This window comes from Candida jiufengensis, assembly GCF_024610255.1.
Source record: "Candida jiufengensis strain CBS 10846 chromosome Unknown scaffold3, whole genome shotgun sequence".
NCBI classification, from domain to species: Eukaryota; Fungi; Ascomycota; class Pichiomycetes; order Serinales; family Debaryomycetaceae; genus Lodderomyces; species Lodderomyces jiufengensis.
Window position 1 is genome coordinate 922,380 of NW_026261560.1, and position 18,871 is coordinate 941,250.

The 18,871-nt window shown below is 28.2% G+C and overlaps 10 protein-coding genes across 10 annotated transcripts; 4 read left to right on the forward strand and 6 right to left on the reverse strand. All coding sequences in view use genetic code 12, as the record gives it.

Moving 5' to 3' along the window:
- Positions 1-866: 866 nt before the first annotated feature.
- On the forward strand, positions 867-3,770 carry KGF54_002875 (uncharacterized protein; the record flags this gene model as incomplete). The annotated part of the gene is made up of 1 exon (XM_051763401.1): positions 867-3,770. The coding sequence occupies one exon, from the start codon at positions 867-869 to the stop codon at positions 3,768-3,770; it is 2,904 nt and encodes a 967-aa protein (XP_051620245.1).
- A 128-nt stretch (positions 3,771-3,898) lies between these two features.
- Positions 3,899-4,324, reverse strand: KGF54_002876 (uncharacterized protein; the record flags this gene model as incomplete). The annotated part of the gene is made up of 1 exon (XM_051763402.1): positions 3,899-4,324. The coding sequence occupies one exon, from the start codon at positions 4,322-4,324 to the stop codon at positions 3,899-3,901; it is 426 nt and encodes a 141-aa protein (XP_051620246.1).
- A 111-nt stretch (positions 4,325-4,435) lies between these two features.
- On the forward strand, positions 4,436-5,332 carry SEC13 (GTPase-activating protein; the record flags this gene model as incomplete). Its single annotated transcript, XM_051763403.1, has 1 exon — positions 4,436-5,332. The coding sequence occupies one exon, from the start codon at positions 4,436-4,438 to the stop codon at positions 5,330-5,332; it is 897 nt and encodes a 298-aa protein (XP_051620247.1).
- Positions 5,333-5,358: 26 nt separating this feature from the next.
- PNP1 (purine-nucleoside phosphorylase) lies at positions 5,359-6,288 on the reverse strand (the record flags this gene model as incomplete). Its single annotated transcript, XM_051763404.1, has 1 exon — positions 5,359-6,288. The coding sequence occupies one exon, from the start codon at positions 6,286-6,288 to the stop codon at positions 5,359-5,361; it is 930 nt and encodes a 309-aa protein (XP_051620248.1).
- A 129-nt stretch (positions 6,289-6,417) lies between these two features.
- Positions 6,418-7,737, reverse strand: KGF54_002879 (uncharacterized protein; the record flags this gene model as incomplete). Its single annotated transcript, XM_051763405.1, has 1 exon — positions 6,418-7,737. The coding sequence occupies one exon, from the start codon at positions 7,735-7,737 to the stop codon at positions 6,418-6,420; it is 1,320 nt and encodes a 439-aa protein (XP_051620249.1).
- A 119-nt stretch (positions 7,738-7,856) lies between these two features.
- Positions 7,857-10,403, reverse strand: CTN3 (carnitine O-acetyltransferase; the record flags this gene model as incomplete). The annotated part of the gene is made up of 1 exon (XM_051763407.1): positions 7,857-10,403. One exon carries the CDS (start codon positions 10,401-10,403, stop codon positions 7,857-7,859), a length of 2,547 nt encoding a protein of 848 aa, XP_051620250.1.
- A 1,542-nt stretch (positions 10,404-11,945) lies between these two features.
- On the forward strand, positions 11,946-13,079 carry KGF54_002881 (uncharacterized protein; the record flags this gene model as incomplete). Its single annotated transcript, XM_051763408.1, has 1 exon — positions 11,946-13,079. One exon carries the CDS (start codon positions 11,946-11,948, stop codon positions 13,077-13,079), a length of 1,134 nt encoding a protein of 377 aa, XP_051620251.1.
- Positions 13,080-14,425: 1,346 nt separating this feature from the next.
- On the forward strand, positions 14,426-14,905 carry KGF54_002882 (uncharacterized protein; the record flags this gene model as incomplete). The annotated part of the gene is made up of 1 exon (XM_051763409.1): positions 14,426-14,905. One exon carries the CDS (start codon positions 14,426-14,428, stop codon positions 14,903-14,905), a length of 480 nt encoding a protein of 159 aa, XP_051620252.1.
- Positions 14,906-15,042: 137 nt separating this feature from the next.
- Positions 15,043-15,444, reverse strand: HTA3 (histone H2AZ; the record flags this gene model as incomplete). Its single annotated transcript, XM_051763410.1, has 1 exon — positions 15,043-15,444. One exon carries the CDS (start codon positions 15,442-15,444, stop codon positions 15,043-15,045), a length of 402 nt encoding a protein of 133 aa, XP_051620253.1.
- Positions 15,445-15,676: 232 nt separating this feature from the next.
- NPR2 (nitrogen permease regulating protein) lies at positions 15,677-17,665 on the reverse strand (the record flags this gene model as incomplete). The annotated part of the gene is made up of 1 exon (XM_051763411.1): positions 15,677-17,665. The coding sequence occupies one exon, from the start codon at positions 17,663-17,665 to the stop codon at positions 15,677-15,679; it is 1,989 nt and encodes a 662-aa protein (XP_051620254.1).
- Between the last annotated feature and the right edge of the window lie 1,206 nt (positions 17,666-18,871).

The following is an 18,871-nucleotide window of genomic DNA, read 5'->3' on the forward strand; positions in this document are numbered from 1 at the left end:
TAACTGTACTGTACAGATAATAAAATGCTTTAGCTCTACTTATCCTTGCTAACAACTATCTATAAAGAGGTAAAAAAGGAAACTGAGAGGTCCATTGTAATCTAGGTTGATTAGACCGGATTTACCCCAGATAAAAATTATAAGGATTTTCTTGATACTTAGTCTACAAAATGTCAAATTTTTCATGATAAGTTTATATACAAAAAAAAGTGATATGAAATTTGAAGGTTTTTGTATGTCTAATAAGCCATGTTCTTCTTTTGTAAATGTTCCTGATCTCACTTCTGACTTGTTAAAATTGAATATCATAAGTCCCCAATACGCCTGTAAAAACCCAAGGCACAATCAAAGCTCCCAGTTACCATTACGACCTCATCTTAACAAAATCAGAAGGAATCAATAATTCAGAATGGATTATGAAGCAAATTACAACTAATCGACTACAAAGGATATCTTTCATGTATATTTACTAAGATACCGAGACAGGTGCGTCTCTATTCTCAAAAAAAAACGATTTCAAAGTTTGAATTTGAATTTAGACGTTTAATTTGAGAATATTACTACAAAATTAATAAGTATTTTTTTCAATTTAGTTATTTCGTTATATTATTTGACTAGCATTATAAAAAGGAGTTTTTGAATTGAGAATTTATCAAAACTTTACTTATAAAAATTCATTAGCGTTTTGTGTTTACGTAATACATTAATTAATTTTATTATTATTACTTTTGTTACTAAATTTATAAACATATAATTTAATTAAAAAATACTAATTAATAATTGGATTTGAATTGAATTAACTCACCAAACTAACATTCAGTCAATTCACCGTATGACTTTTTAACCTAATTTATATCATCACGTATATGTCATATAACAACTCCCTTGAAAATCTACTAGGTTCAAAATATTTTACATCTCAATCATCAAATAATAATTTATCAAGTAATAATGATTTTAGGAAAAGTTCATTAGCAGCAACAACTACAACTACAAATTCAATAAATAATAGTAGTAGTTTCACAAATCCAGATGATTTTATAACATACATTATACCAGATTTCAATGCAGTGAAATATTTTCAAAAAGATTTTGTAAATTCAAATGAATTTTATTTAATTGAAGAAAGTGAAGTAAATGGATTTGAATTATATATATGTGAGCAATGGGTTATTAATAGAAATATAGGTACCATAGTCACCGCTTACACTGGTAATGAAACATCCAAAATATCAGTTGTTAAATTTACCATTATAAAAAAGCCAACAAAATATTATCCCATTAGGTTCCAAGAATATCTTACAGAATTAATTCAAAATCATTCACGAATGAAAACTGTTGATAAAGAAAGACCACAACAAACTGTAGCAAATAGCAGGGCTAACAGTACTAATGATATAGTTACGATAGCAAAAATATCTAGTAAACCACCGATGGTAGGAGAAAGAAAAGATAAGCAAGCAGATTTTACAAATGAAGTATGTTTTGTTACAAATTTAACATCATTGCCACCAAACTTAAATCTAATACCTATAGCATCAGGTGATGCAAGAACTATTGAAGCTCCTTTTATAATAAATTCAGATTTGAAAAAATTACAATGTACAGGTCGATCAGTTTCATTAACAACAGATAAAATATCAGATGCAAGTGATGATAAGTTTCGTCAAATGTATAAAATATATAATGTCAAAGTTCCCATAAAGTTTGCAGTGAGAGAGCTTGTAAATGTCATACAAACATGCCTATTTTATTTTGATTTATTGGATGGTAGATATTGTACTGGATTGTTGTGTGTTAAAACTGAGGAAGCAATAAATAATTGGTGGAATTTAATTGGGTTGCCACATTTCAATACTAAACCCAATGCAAGATTTGGAATACTACCTGCAACTACAGTGGCAGCGATAATAAGTTTGATTTTAAGTATTAGGCTACGTTTACAATTAGTTGGTGTTTCAGATGTACCTAAAGATCCATTTGATTTTGAAAATTTTTTGTTGGCAATTGGTCAATTTCAAAGACAAAGCAAGTTAGAAAAGACAAGAAAGTTGGACATGGAAACAATGAATAAATTATTTACTATTACCAACGCAAGATTAATGCCGGAAAAAAGTTCTAATTACTTTTACACTCCATATGATTTGGATGAAACTCAAGATTATGACTTATTGACATCACCAAAGCCAGTTGTACCTCATAAAAGAACGTATGGTAAAAGAGAATTAAAAAAATTAACAAACGTAATGAAGAATACGGTGCTGGACCATATTAATGCTGCAAGTATGAGAGATTCAGATGACACCACCAAATCTGGAGGCAGAATCAGAAATAGAATTGCAAAGTTGGCCGATAGTGTGAGCCCATTAGATGTTGAAACATTAGATTTGGATATTTTAATGAAAAATTTTTTAATTGGAAAGACTTTATTAAGGTTATTTCATGGTGTACAATCTGGAAATGTTTTATCTGATGAACAAGGGAAACTACGAAATAATGAAAATAGAAAAAGTGTCAATAGTAACAATGATTCTTATCTATATAACTTTGAGAGTTTAAGAGATAAAATTATACAAAATCACGATATACAAATAAACACCAAGAATGTTGGATTTTCAAGAAGGTTTGGATTACAGAGTAGGAAAAATTTAGATGATAGATTAGCACCACCAACACTTGACAATAACAATAGATCAATAATTGCAAGAGATCGATCATTACAATCTTCATCAATGGTTGATTCTTTTTTACAAATTGGAGATGCTGCATCATCAACTGAAGAAGTCCGTCGTCCAAGTAGTATAGATTCATCATGTGTAAATACAGCAAACAATAATTCAAATCATCCACTAGTTCAGTTTAAGAGAGATTTAAATAGAAGGAATTCATGGCCAACATTACTAAATGCAAAAGAAGAAAATTTAAATTCATTTATACACATGAAAGAATCTTTCACTTTTCCATCAGAGTATATCAACATTTGCAAAACAAAACCGAGAAGTAATAGTTATACATTAATTGAAAAACACTTCCGTGGTGATGATCCATCTTTAGAAAGTATACCTAAATTTTCAACACTATACCTTAAAAACATTGATTCATTAATGAGATATGAAAACCTAAAAAACTATTACTTTGAAACTGATCAAGATGTATCTAATGCCGCTTTAACCAAATCATTTCAACTACTTAATGTTGATCTAATGAAAGTAAAAAATTTAAAATTACAAATGATGTCAAACAAGCACAGAGTAATGGAAGAAGGATTAGTTGACCATTTAAAATTTAATTTCAATAATTTAACAGGTACAGTTGATAGATTAAGTTATGAAACAAGAATAGTCTCCAAAAAGATTAATGAGCTAGAGGAGAACTACAAACTTTATGAAGATAAATTAAATACAAATTGTCAGAAAAAACTCAAAAAAATAATTGATCAAGTTTTAAATCTGAGAGAATTTAAAGAACTATACACAATAAATGAAAGGAAATCCATTGCTTTCGAATTAACAAATGATGAAAATTATGTTAAAATAGAACAGGATGATGAAAACATGGGAATAATGAGAATTATAGTCGTGTTTTGTTTTGAATTAATCTCAACTATTTTCCAATGGTTTAAATTTGAAAGAAATAATATGAACTTGGAAAGAATTAGGCAATCTTGGGTTAAATTAGATCCTCAAAAATCAGTCATCAAAAGAACTTATTCATATATTGGTAGACAACCTTCTAGTGATAGTATAGCATCAGCCGAATTGAATCAATGAAAAAGTGTTTGTCAAGTATCCTTGATGTTATTTGCTAATTATACTACGATTTAACGAAATCACGACTGTTTCAAATTTTTGATTTTTGATCTAATACTTGATTTGATTTAGTCATCGCTTTAATGAATTTACGTGTTTTTCAAATTTTTGATTGTAGGTTCAATACTTGTTCTAATGTAGTTTTCTAGTAGTAATTTAGCTTTAATTCTTTCTTCTTCTTTAAGGTTTGGTTGAGTTTGTAGAAATTCTTTAACTGTATCTAAAATTTCTTGATTTTGGTTTATTAGCTCTTTAAGGTTTTGAGTTATAAAGTCTTGCTTTTGAAGTTCCATCACCAATTGTAATCTTTGATCTTCTAGTATTTGAATTTTACTAGGTGGTGGTGGTTCTGATGTAGATGTTTCAATTAACCTCTTGTAAACATCTTCTGGTACTAAACTCTGAACTGTCAAATTTACTTTATTTAAATTTTCACCCGATTCATTTACCTTCTGATTTGATTGATTGACTAACGTAGTAATTGTTGATATTTCATCTAATTTATCATCATCCATATTTCTTTAGTTAAGGAAAAATGTACAAAAAAAACACAATCAAAATAAATTTCCGCACAAGAATTTATTGATTCAAAATTAACACGTCCAAAGTTATCACCACCAAAGAAAATGGTTACAATTGGTAATGCTCATGAAGATTTAATACATGATGCGGTATTAGACTATTATGGTAAACGATTGGCAACATGTTCATCAGATAAAACCATCAAGATATTTGATATAGAAGGAACTGATAATTATAAACTTATAACAACTTTGACAGGTCATGAAGGTCCAATTTGGCAAGTTGCATGGGCTCATCCTAAATTTGGATCAATTTTGGCGTCTTGTTCATATGATGGTAAAGCATTAATTTGGAAAGAACAACCAGAAACTCAACAATGGTCAATTATAGCTGAACATTCAGTACATCAAGCAAGTGTAAATTCAGTAAGTTGGGCACCCCATGAATTAGGAGCTGTTTTATTATGTACTGCATCAGATGGGAAAGTATCAGTTGTTGATTTTAATGATGATGGAACCACTTCACATGTTATATTTGATGCTCATGCCATTGGTGTGAATTCAGCTTCTTGGGCTCCAATACAGACTAGTTCAAAAGATCCTGCAACTTTAAAACAACAAAGAAGATTTGTCACTTGTGGATCTGATAATTTAGCCAAAATATGGAAATATGATCCGGTAAATAATACATATGTTGAAGAAAATAAATTAGTTGGTCATACTGATTGGGTAAGAGATGTTGCATGGAGTCCTTCAAATTTAATACGTCCTTATATTGCTTCTGCTTCACAAGATTGTACTGTATTAATATGGACTCAAGATAAAGATGGTAATTGGCAAAAACAACCACTAACTGAAGAAAAATTTCCCGACGTATGTTGGAGATGCTCTTGGTCATTGAGTGGAAATATCTTGGCAGTATCTGGTGGTGATAATAAGGTTAGTTTGTGGAAAGAAAATTTACAAGGAAAATGGGATTCAGCAGGAGAAGTAGATCAGTAAAAAAAAAATAAAAAATTAAATGTACATTAATAATTCTGTAATTGATTAACCATTGATTCTATAATTTTTTGAACATCTTTTGAAGCTTCATCAGCAGTTTCTAAAACTTCCGCATGACTAGCCATACCTTCATCTAATGCCTTTGGGTTTTCATTTAATGCACTTGGAGGTTTTTCACCAACTCCTGCATTTGTAATTAATGATAATGCAAATACTTTTAAACCTGAATGACGAGCTATTATAACTTCCGGAACTGTTGACATACCAACTGCATCACCTCCTAAAGTTCTTATTGCACGTACTTCTGCTCTACTTTCAAAAGTTGGCCCCGCTGCGAAAAAATAAGTACCCTCGTGTATTGTTCTTTTAACATCTAGAGTTTTAGCAGTTTTAATAAAAAGTTTTCTTAATTCATGATCATAAGCATCAGAAAGTGGTTGAAAACGAGGTCCAAAAGATTCTAAATTTGGACCTCTTAGTGGATGCCAACCAGCCAATCCAGGGAAATTTATATGATCTTCAATAACCATTAACTCTCCAGGTTGATATTTTTCATTTATACCACCAGCTGCATTTGTAACAATAACAGTTGATATGTTTAATTCTTTTGCAACTCTTATAGGAAAAGTAGTTTCTTGGAACGTATACCCTTCATAAAAATGTAATCTACCAACCATACACATTACTGGAACTTCATTATCACCAATTAATCCAAATACTAATTTCCCAGCATGACCTTGAACTGTTGAAGTTTTAAATCCTGGAATTTGTGAATATGATATCTCAATTTTTTTCCGGGGGTTTAAAATATCTGCTATTCCACCAAGACCTGACCCACAAATTATCATGACTCTTGGATGGGCAATTGCTGGATGTGCATTGATCTTGGATTGAATTATATCTGTTGCATGACTTATTTGTTGTAAGTAATCTTCAATTGGGATATTTTCTGCCATTTTGATGGTGATTGATATTTACGAGATCTGATAATAGATTTTGATTTATGAATTATTATATTTTCGCGATCTCAATTTACTATATTTTATTGTATTACATCATTATATATATCTACAAGAAAGCTCTATTTACTCTGGCCACCAATCTGGAACAGTAACTTTAACACCAATTAATTTGTTACCATCTATTGTAGGTACTTCAACTTTAAAACATGGTGACTTGTTAACATCATTTATACTCAACAACCCCAATCCTAAATTATCATATACCGACAAAATCTTACCACTTGAATTTTTTCTTTTCCGCACTGGTTTAGAAGAAGATCCAAATGGATTAGGTGGTTGTAACTCTTCTTGTGGTGGCTCTGATTCTTCTAACGGACTTAATTCTAATTTACTCAACGTTGAAGTTGGTATTTCTGATAAATCTTGTAAGTCAGAATCAAGTGCAAAAAATTCTATAGGATAAATCCTTTTTCTTATAATCCCATTATTATAAGTTCTAATAGTTAATTCTTGACCTACATAACACCCTTTATCTAAAGATAATCCATTAGTATAATCTAAATTACATTCAAAAGGTAATAATGAATCCCCCGTGACAGCATCATTAGTTTCGAATAATCCATTTGAAAATCTTCTTTTCCGAAGTAACTCTTCTGGAAATTCTTGGACTAGAAAATCTTGTTGGAATTGTGGCGCAAATATACCTTTGGGTGCTGGTTCATTTAGAACGAATTTAAATCCAAAGTTTGGTATTCTATTATCTATTGCAAATCCAAAAATGTTCTTTGAAAAATTTTTGTTAAATATTACATCATTAGCTATGAACGAGTTAGCATTTCGTATGGCATTGACTGGATCAACTGATTTGAAATATTCTATTTGGACATTTTCCAACCACTCGTCAAATTCTGGTGTATCATTATAGTAATAATATGATTTGAATTGGGGATCTGGTTTAATATCTACTTTTGCACTTAATTTATGTAATTTCAACATCATCATGACTTTACTTGTATTTTGTTGATCAACTTCTAATAAATATCCAGGTTCTTCCATAAGTGATCCAAATTCATTTTGATAGTTATGAAATGGTTCACAATACAAAAAACAATCAGTAAATACTCGACCTTTTGAATTTAAAATCATTGAATTTATTCCATCTCTACTTATGGTTATATTGTAATTGGGGTCATATATATCTTCATGCATTAATCCATAATTTGTATTGACATCTATTATCTCTTGTAAATTTGAATGTTTTAATTCTGCATCACTTATTGTATGTTGTTTCTTTTTAATGACATTGGGTAATAATCTTGATGTCAATAGTCCATTTAGAAATTTTGTTGAGTCGGGACCACGTATTGATATTAGACTTTTCAGTAGTTGTGTTAGTCCTGCTTGTGGAAATTGCATAATTGATGTAGAAGTAACAAATATCATACTTTTGATTTCGCTTATTAATTTTTGAATAAAGAGATTTGCGTAAGGGGTGTTTTTCATTTTAAGATCCGCTTAAGGGGTAGAACGGAATAAATGAATAAATAATGAATATATTTTAACTATACATATTTTGAAATATCTAATGCTTTACCAATTGAATTTTTTGGACTTGTTTCAGCAGTTTCTTCACTTTCTACATTAATAGCAACATCTTGATTACTATCAACACTAGAGATAGTATCTTCACTTTTAGATAATTTATCTCTAATTCTTTCTGATAAACTTTGTTTTTTCTTTATATCATAAGCACCAGTACAAGATGGTAACTTGTTCAAGTTAGTTGAAGAATGTTGCTTTGAACTTAATGCACTTGAAATATTTGATTGTGGTTGACTATTATAATTAGAATGAGATTGAGATTTTGACAACTTGTCTAATCTTGTATCTAAATCTCCATAATCAAAGTATCCGTATCCACCCATTAATTCAAAATCTGAATCATCATCATTTTCACTTGTGGAGCTTTTACGACTATGGACTCCATAAGCTTCAACTGGTTCATCCTTATCCAATGTTAATGGGATAGGATGTTTTAATGATGGAATATCTAAACTAGTGTGACTTAATTCACTTTCAATTCTTAATCTTTGAATTTCCATTTTACGATTTTCTGATTCACTAATACTAAGCAAAAATGATGAGTTCATTTTTAAGCTAGTCTTCAAATCTGCTGTTACACGATGGAAAGTATCTAAAAATCTATCTGTTTGTCTATGTTTTGAACAAACGGTGATTATAATTTTATCATGATGAATAATATATCCAATACCAAAACCTTGATCAATTGCTGGTGGAATACCAAATAATCTCAAAGCTGGGTTACCACAATTTGAAATTAATAATTCAGGGTTTGATAATTGTTCAACACTTGCATTGAATAATAATGGAATAATTGTACCACTTTTAAATTCTGGAATTGGTGGTAAATCTAGATTTAATTTATTTAATCTTTTAACAGCACTCACTCTATTTACAACTTGGGATATAGCCATAAAATGTCTTTCAAACCCTTTACCAAGCATAGCGTCATGATATTGTTTCGAATGAATCTTACAACACTCCTTAAAAGCTTCAAATTTTTCCAGTCTTGAAGCATTTGTAATATATAATTTACATAATTGAGCAATGGAGTCATTTTGTACTGGGATTAATTCAGTTCTTGCTTCTTTAAATTTTCTTGTCATAATTGGTTCTAATGTGTTTACCATTCTACCATATAATGAATAATTTGCAACCTGGAAACAAATTTGTAAAATTGAATCGATCGATAAACCAAATTTACCAGCTAATCTTGAATCTAATTTAATTGTGTGGGTTTTGTACTCATGTTGATTAATTAAATCTGCTAATTTAGTTTCCGATAAATGAATGATGTGTTGTAATTCTTTTGTCATGTTAAAAGGAATTAAATAAGGTTCTGGCTTATTGTCTGTAGCTTCTGAATATGTTACTGCATTATCAAATAAAGTATATTCTGATCCATTAATATTTTTTGCTAATTTTAAGACTGAGTCGGTATAAATATCACTAATAAATCTTAAAATGGCTGTACTATCCATTGTAATTGATTCCCAAACTACACCAGCAACAGAATTTCTTGTAACAATTAATTGTAATTTATCATACCATCTAGAAGTACAAGTACCAATTTGAATATTTTGTTTGGATAATACTGAAGTACCATGAGAAATAACCATTGTTTTCTCTTGATCAGTTTTAGGTGAATTTGAATCTAAAATCAAAACAAATAAAGCATCATTTATTAATTTTAATTGTTGAGGATTTGATTTTTCTAATTCTTGTCTACCTAATTTCCAATGTTTTAAAGCTTGAGTCGTTATTGATCCAATACAATTGTTTATAGATTCTACTGCGTCAACTACATCAGAATCGTCTATAATTTTTTGAAAAATATCAGCTAATTCATGATCATGGAATAAAATTTCATGTTTTGATGGTGCATCACTTTCTTCATCATATTCACTCAATACTTCCAAAGCATAAAATTGATTGTTTGCAATTATAATAATATGTCTTGAATCATTTATATGATTATATTTTTTCATACTAATATCAAATGAGCCATTGACATCATCAGGAGATCTGGTAGTACCAAATAAATTTTTGTAACAAGTCATAGTTAAAGGAACTTGATTCTTTGGAGTTAAATCGGGTTTTAAAGTTCCATTTCTTAAAGTAACAATAAATTTCAAAGTGGAATTTACTAAGTTTGCTGATCTTTCTGATTGATTTGGTGGATTGATAGTTTTGGAATATGGATCTTCTTCCAAAATAAGATACGGATTTTTTGGTAAAATATCAGCTCTTAATTCTCCATAAATTGCTGGAGTCATATCATTGTTTACAATATTTAAATAATTATTATTCTTAGTCTTTTTGGAGATATTTTCTAAATGTAATTGAATCAATTGAATATTTTCATTTTCTAAAAAATCTTTTGCTTCTATTAATACTTCATTATAATCTTCTTCAACTAATAAAGGTTTTAATGATGCTAATAATTGTTGTACAGTTGAATTTAATGAAGGAACTGGTAAAATTGGCAAATCATTTTCATATTCAAATGTATCAAATCTTGATTGCATTTTTGAGATCTAAAGATTTAGGATCGTAGTTGTCAAATAAATGATGTAATATAAAATTTCTAAGACTTGAGCAAATACAAGATGTATTTATATATAAATATGAAAAATTTTTGTGGGTTTTGTGGGGGTCTTATAATATAAAATTTAGGTTTATTAATGGTTAGATTGAATTTATATAATAATTTATTATTATTCTTTTTAGTTAGTTGTATAATTATTAACCTGACATTATTATTTGAGACCTAATAATTGGATAGTTAACTATTATTCTTTAATGTATTGAGTATTAACTAAGAAAAATATAATAAAAGTCCGAAATCTAAAGTGAATTTTAATTTGATAAAAAAATCTGGGGCAATAAAATTAATTATTGTTACACAAATTAATTAATTGTGTCTGAAAATTGTACTTTACGACATAGCTTAAATTTATAGTTTTGAACTTCTTATATTTGACTTCCCGAAGTCATCATATTTCTAATCTCAGATGTTTATGACAAAAGAAATATTTGATCAAGTTTAAATATAACAACGTTATCGAATTTGGAAAAGTAAATTTAAAGCTCACTTTAATCATGTAAACTAAGGTAGTAAAATTGTCTGAATATTACTTTTGGATTGAAATTACGCGCGTCAAAAAAGGAATTTTCAATCATGTAAAGTAAAAAATTATTAGCCCACAACTAAATTCATAATTCCATTATATTTTCTACCCTTTATATAATGACTAGTAGTAGTTAAACAAGAATTAAATATAATGTTTCAAATTTATTTAATTCAATTAAATATAACAACAATATAAAAAATTTACAGTTATGAACACTCAAACAATATCTAATCAACTTTTAAATATAGCAGAACCTTTAGCTACTACAAATGAAATTAAAAATTTCCATTTAAATTCCGTTGGAAATCAAAAACCTAAAAATAAAAATTTTATAAGAAAGATAATTGATAAATTATTAATGAATTATATTAGAAAAAAATTCTTATCTAAAAAAATTAATCAATTTATTTAAAAACTATTTATCTAATGAATATTATGTTATTAATTTAACTGAAATTAGGATGAAATTTGTATATAGAAATAATTAATTTAATAAATACTACATTGTACTTTATTTGATAACCAAAGGGTAGTTTGTATGTATGTAGATCTTAGTTGAAAAATTAAATATAACCTCTTATCAGTGCGGCTCTTATTATTTTTTGTTTTGTATTTCTCGATTTTTTAAGTTTAATTACTCGCTTTTGTGTTTCAGATTTAAATTTTTCATTTGGAATTCATCATGGCCAATTAAATATAGATTATGAAGAAATAGATAATGAATCTTTAAACAATAGGAGTAGATAGATAAAACAATAAGATGAGTTTTTCACTTATTTTCATTAAGATTTTAATGAAATATAAATAATTAAAATACCCGACTATTTATGATGAAATTTTCACCAATTAATTCGATAAAAAGCATTTATTCAACATTCACTTTCGTTTATTTCATTTCATTCGTTGCCCTTTTAATAATTCATTCTTTTTATTATAATGCTTAATTTATTGAAATCAATACTTGCATTCACTTTGCTCTCAGTAGCAACTTCAAAAAAAGTTTATATTGATAATGATGGATTAACAGCACCAATTGCATTAATCCCATTAAAACATGGTTGGGAAATAGTTGGTATGTCAGGTTCATTTGGTTCTGCTTCATTAGTTGATTCAATGGGTCAAATCTCAAATATTTTAGATGTTTATAATTTATCATCATGTATTCCATTATATGAAGGAGCTAATCAACCATTATTAAGAAGAAAAGATACTTTTAAATTATGGCAAACAATGTTTGGAGATTTAGTTTGGCAAGGTGCTTATGATGATCATTATCAAGATATGTATACTTGGGATAATGTTACATATGATCAATCAGTCCCTGCAGCTTTAGCTTTAATTGATGTTGTCAAAAAATATAAAGATGAAGATCCTGTTTATATTTATGCTGCTGGTATGATGACAACTGTTGCTCAAGCTTTATCTTTATATCCATCATTAGTTAATGATTCTGCTGGGTTATATATTATGGGTGGTTTTATTGATACTCAATATGCTGCTGCAACTGGTACTCCAATTGTAAATGATATTAATACTGATATTAATTTTATAGATGATCCAGAAGCTGCACAAATTGTAGTTACTGCAGGATGGAAAGAATTAGTAATTGGTGCAAATGTTACTAATTATTTGGTTCCATCACAAAAATTATATGATAAATTAATTGATAAAGCAGGTGGAAATTTAACTAAAATTAGAGATACTCCATATTTATCACCATTAAGTACATTATTAGCCACTGGTAATTATTCACAAAATAATGATCAACAAACATTACCATTTTGGGATGAAGTAGTAGTTGCATTTTTAACTGATCCATCACTTATTTTAAATTCAACAAATTTTAGTGTTGCAGTAGATACTCAATTTTATTCTCCATTTTATGGTAGTTTAAGAATTTGGGGTAATGAATTTGCTCCAAAGGGAGTTAAAACTGGTAATGCAACTATTGTTAATCAAATTGATGATGATAGATTTTATAATTTAATTCTTGATGTTTATCTTGATGAATTTAGATCGTATTGTTCTGATGGATCAATTACTGCTTATAATATTAGTCAAGAAATTTAAAAAGTTGTAAAAGTATATAGACTATTACATAGATATTTAAATATTAGATACCCTAAAAAACTAAAATAAAAACATAATTTATTTATCAAATTTTTTTTAAATCTTTGTCTTATGTTCACCAGGATTGTTATTCTTACTAGAGTGCCGTCAAGTCTGTACCAAAGCTTAATGAGTTAGCTGATATTTGGTACCCAATTGAGCAACAGCAAAAGCAAGGGTAATAAAAAGTACACCAGCTCTAATACCTGGAGTATAATGTTCTAAATATTTTTTCCACTAAAATCGCTCACTTATAAAAATTTATTTTCACGCACTTTCCTTATTAACTATTGATGTAGGGTTCTCAACATGAGAGCCTTTTGCAACCTCACGGTATTTAAACTTTAGCACCAAGAAGGCACAGTAAATATGAGACCAGTATTGTTCAAACTGGTACTAGTTTAGCTTGAGCTCTGGACTTATCAGAGATACAATTTTTAAGCTTTTTAAATGAGCTTGGAGACTTCTACTTTTAAAGGAAAAAAAATTGTACGATAGTTTGCATCAAATGCATTTATAACTTTGGAAAACTGACAACCTCAATAATTTATATAAATAAATTCAGCCCTGGTATTTCTAAGCAGTAAGAGATACATAATCAAAAAAATCTTACAAATTGCAAGAGGAAATTAGCTGGGTTTGAGCTTTCCAGACAATGTAGAAATTTTGCAACCAGAATAAGCTTATATTTCAAACAGTCAGTTATTTATAATAAATTGCTCCAAATTATTCATGTTTTTGTTAAAGTCAATCAATTTGCACAGATGACTACTATAACTTGATTTAAAACTAACGCCGCTGAGATAGAGCAAATTCAGGACATTACTCGACGTTTTCAATTTTTCAATTTGTATTGTAGTTGAGATTTTTTACATACCAATTTTAAAAAGTTACACAAAACAAGAGGTGCTTTTCAAAAACACTTCACTCCAAATTATTATAAAATTAGTAATCTTCCATAATGATTTGGAAGTTCAGTTTTCTTCCAAATGGAAGAGTACTTTATTTAGCCCTCAATGAAATCAATCCGTCAGCTTAGTATACTTACTTCACTGTTATACAAAAGTCTTTTGATAAAGTGCTGCAAATCGAATTCTACATAGTAAAAATTGGAATTTCATTTTTTCTCACTATCTAAATTTGGACACTATAATTATGTTGCCACACACTAATTACCATTCAACTTTAATAGTTCAAAATCAACCCAATCTAACCCATATTCATCAATTTCACAAATGCAATAATAAATCATGAGTGGGATAGCTTTGAAAATAACGTCATTGCTAATAAGAACAATAGCAAAACCGATGTCAAAAGCAATATCAGCATCAGCACAAGCTAATCCAACTTTTAAAGCTTTATGTATTTCATTTGCCAATGGTTTACACAAGACAGACGTTAAATTGAGGATGAATCTTTTAGGAGAAAAGAAAATTAGAGTGCGACCTTTAAATGATAATAAAGCCATTGAACAAGGTGCAACATTTATATCTGAATTTTTTATTTTCAGTGTTGCAGGAAGTTTAATATTTTATGAAGCTTATAGAAGTAGGAAAAAAGCAAGTAATGAAAGAGATGCAATTGCTGATGACATATCAATTCTACAAAATGAAATTGAATATATAAAACAAAAATTGGGGGATATAAATATCAAATTAGATGATTATAAAATACCTGATGGATACAAACCAAAATATGTTAAAATTGGAAATGACAATAAAATAGAAATAGATAATCCGAATGATAAATTAAATACCAAATTGGAAGTTAAACCTGTAAATAGTTAGAGCCAACCTATAGATGGAAAAATTTATTATATTAATACAAAATATTTAAAAAAAAATTATAAAACTATGGAAATGACCAAGAAACCAATCTTACTCCTGAGAAGAATTTCAATCAAACGATTTATTTAATGATGAATTTATTTTTGATTTTTCTTTTTTTCAACTTTTAATAATAAAGCTTTATTAATATGAGGTAAAACACCACCAAATGCAATAGTAGCTTTAATTAAATTATCTAATTCTTCATCACCTCTTATTGCCAATTGTAAATGTCTTGGAGTTATTCTTTTAACTTTTAAATCTTTTGCAGCATTACCAGCTAATTCTAATACTTCAGCAGTTAAATATTCTAATACAGCAGTTAAATATATAGCAGCTTTTGAACCAACTCTAATTTTATTTTGAGCATTTCTTTTCAAATATCTTTTAACTCTACCAACAGGAAATTGTAAACCAGCTCTTGCTGAATGTGATGTTGATGATTTTGAAATTTCAGAGGATTTCCCTTTCCCTCCATGTACTTTTCCTTTTCCTGACATTTTTTGGTGGTTGTTGTTGGTTGGTTAATTTAAAATGAAATTTGTTGTGAGTTTATAAATTTTATTAAAAAAAAGAGTGTCTTAAAAATCAAAACAAAAACAAAAACAAAAAATAAAAATTAAAAAGAGCGAGAAATTTGAAAAAAAAAAAAGATTAAAGACGTAAGTTTTAGTACAACACACTACCACCAAGTATCATTAAGATCATAAAATTATTATCTATAATAAACAATTAACAATTGATTATACCAAAAGACCCTAAACTTTCAATCATCAATTCAACTTCTGTTCTTGATTTTTGCAATTCAGTACATATAGAATCAAAATGTTGAAAACCCTTGAGCATCTTTATCAAATAAATTATATCTTGTTCTTCTTCCTCTGACATTTTTATCTCGTGATCAGGACTAACTTCTTCTGAATTTCTATATGATGTTGAAGAATTTCTTGGTTTTCGTTCTGTTATTGGTACAACTTCTAATTCATCTTCTTCATCATCTGTTTCGTCACTATCATTTTCTAGTATCACTTCATTCATTGTATTTAATCTCTTTTGTGGGGAATTACTATGACTCAAATCATTATTTTCATAATTGAAACTAACTCTTCTTGTTTTCAAAGTTTGCTCATGTACTTTTGTTTTTAAAAGATTTGAGTTGATTTCGGTTTTTGTGTGTGACATTTTTGCCAGTTTTTTTCTTTTTAAGTTGTTCAAAACATGATCATGCTGAAGAATATCTCCACTTTCTATAGCTCTTGTAATGGAATTTAATACCGGATATGAGTAAATCCTATATATAATTCCTCTTAGTACGCCAAAATTGATAAATCGTCGTATATCTATATTGACTAGTAGTTTTTGATGCTGATTATACCATTCTTTAATAGTTTGACCCTGATTTAGTGATCTATATAAATAAAATAGACTTGTTTTTGTTGGAACTTTGACATTTGAATAATTTAATTTTGAATTACCCGCTAAAAAGTTTTGCTTCAGATAAGGTGATATACTTGATGAGTACTTGCGAAAATTGAAAGTTGGTGATGTTGAATTTTCAACAATTGGTTTTGGTGAATTATTAATTGGTGTATTTGAAAACGAAGAAGACGACATTGGATTTCCAGCAGAACTAAAAGTCTCAGTAATACTTGCCGTCACAACGTATGCTTGACATTGCTCTGCCATTTTACCATCATTTTTCAAAAAATCTCCAATGTGGTTTGTTGGTGCATAAATATTACTAAATTGAAAAATATCAACCAATTCGATACATTTATAGTGCATAAGATGTTGGATACATTGTTTAACTAATAAATAATTTGCATCTGCTAACTCACTTATTCTTTTGACTGAATTTATTCCATCAATGTATGGTAATATTTTAATCATTGTAGGATCCCAATTCACATCAACTAAAGATTTTAATTTAACAGTTGCAATTGGTACTTGAAATGCTTTTAAATTTATTGGCGCAGGCAAGATAGGAAACAATTTGATATCAACCGAATTTGAAGTATCTAAAGGAATACAACATTCAGAATAGTTATTTAAATCTTGATAAATTTGTTGAATTAATGATTCAATTGAAGATAATGAAATTTGTTTCGTTTTTGAATGACCCGGAGCATTGACACTTGCATCATTTTCAATAATCTCTTGCTCAATGTTATTTAGGTTTGTTGTATACATTTCTAAATTTATTTTGTTCTTATCATTACCATTGGAATTATCTTTATTTCTGGAACAGTTTTTATTAATAAATGAATTATCTTTATCTAATTTACTTAATAAAAAATTTTGTTCCTCCAAAACATGAAACATTTGACCCATTCTTTTTATAGCTGGTTCATATGGTGTAACATCACCAATCTCATAACTGAACACGAAACAAAAGTTGAAACTAAATGAATTTCTTGCATAATGTTCATTTTTCATATTAACTGGATATCCCAATACTTTAAACTTGTTAATCTTAAATGATATCAATTGATTACATAGTTGTGGTTTTGGAATTATGTAATTCTTTACAGTGTCAAAATTGAATAATCCCTCATCGTCATCGTCATCTTTAAGGTTCTTGTTGTCTTGTTCTTGATTTGAATTATTTGATGAAGTGGTTTTGATTGAATTGTTTGGATATTGATGTACTATTTTTGTACCCTCAGTTGGATGAAAAACAGCATAGAAAATTGCGACTATAGGTATAAACCCATCAGACATTCCATTTATCGAAAATGATAAAGTTGTAGTAGGTTGTAATAAGTGTAAATTTTCTACTTGGATTGTCAAAAAAATTGGCAAAAACTGTCAGACATTCAATTTTGTGCAACTAAAGTCTCAAATTGAATTTGACCCTTTCTACACTTTAATAATTAAATGAAGCATATAGACTATATTATAGTTGCAAAATTGAAATAAAATTAGGATCTTTTAAATCTTCTAGCAATTGAATTCAACGTAATCAAATCAAACTTTCAACAACACATGACAACATTAACAAATTTCAATATTTATACAACTTCATATTTTATTAGTAAGAATAAACACAAGGAAGAGTTAACGGATTTGGAGGAATTGGTATTAGTTGACCCACTGTTTCTGATTGCCAATTTTCATTTTCAGTTCTGGTACTTGAAATTGACAAAGATAAAAGTATAACAAGAATGAGAGCTGGTCTCTGGTCAATTGTGAAAGCGATGGAGCTAGTACTGAAAATCGATATAGAAAACAGTCATTGCAATACATATAAGTTCACCTTATAACTGATTGCTTAAAAACAATTAACATGATTAAAAGAATTCCAAAGTACATAAAAAAATACGGTCAGAATTCAGACAATTGAAAAAATAGTAAAGGTCAATGTATTGACAGTAATTTAATAGAAAAAATTGAAAAGTTGGAACGTCAAATTAAAGCAAAATTTAAAAATGATGATTTAGGAGAATTTGAATTGAGACATATTAGAAAATCGGATATTTTGAATTCTGAATTTATAAAACAGTTGAGTTTTAATTTTGCAAAAGAATGGGCAAAAAATGAAGCCATAGTTCAACAGCGAAAAAGAATTGTTTTAATTTGAATTAACAAGAAATTAAAATTCACATATTATATAATTTGGAAATTTATTGTATAAGAAGTTGCGTATATATAAAATGATTAGGATGGGAATTTAAAATCAATCATATAAAATATAAAACATCAATATTGTCAAACTTTTGTTTTGTGTAACTTAAAAGAGTTTGATCTTTTTAACCCTGGGTACATATTTATTAAATATGATTGAATATTTTAAAAAAAGTTAGTTTAGTGAAACATGTTTCAATTGATTATTTGTAATTGCGTTCAAGATCTTGGATAAAATTGAAGCATTTAGCAAACAAATCATTTCTTAGTTAATATAGATCTGATAAGTGAAATATCTAATTT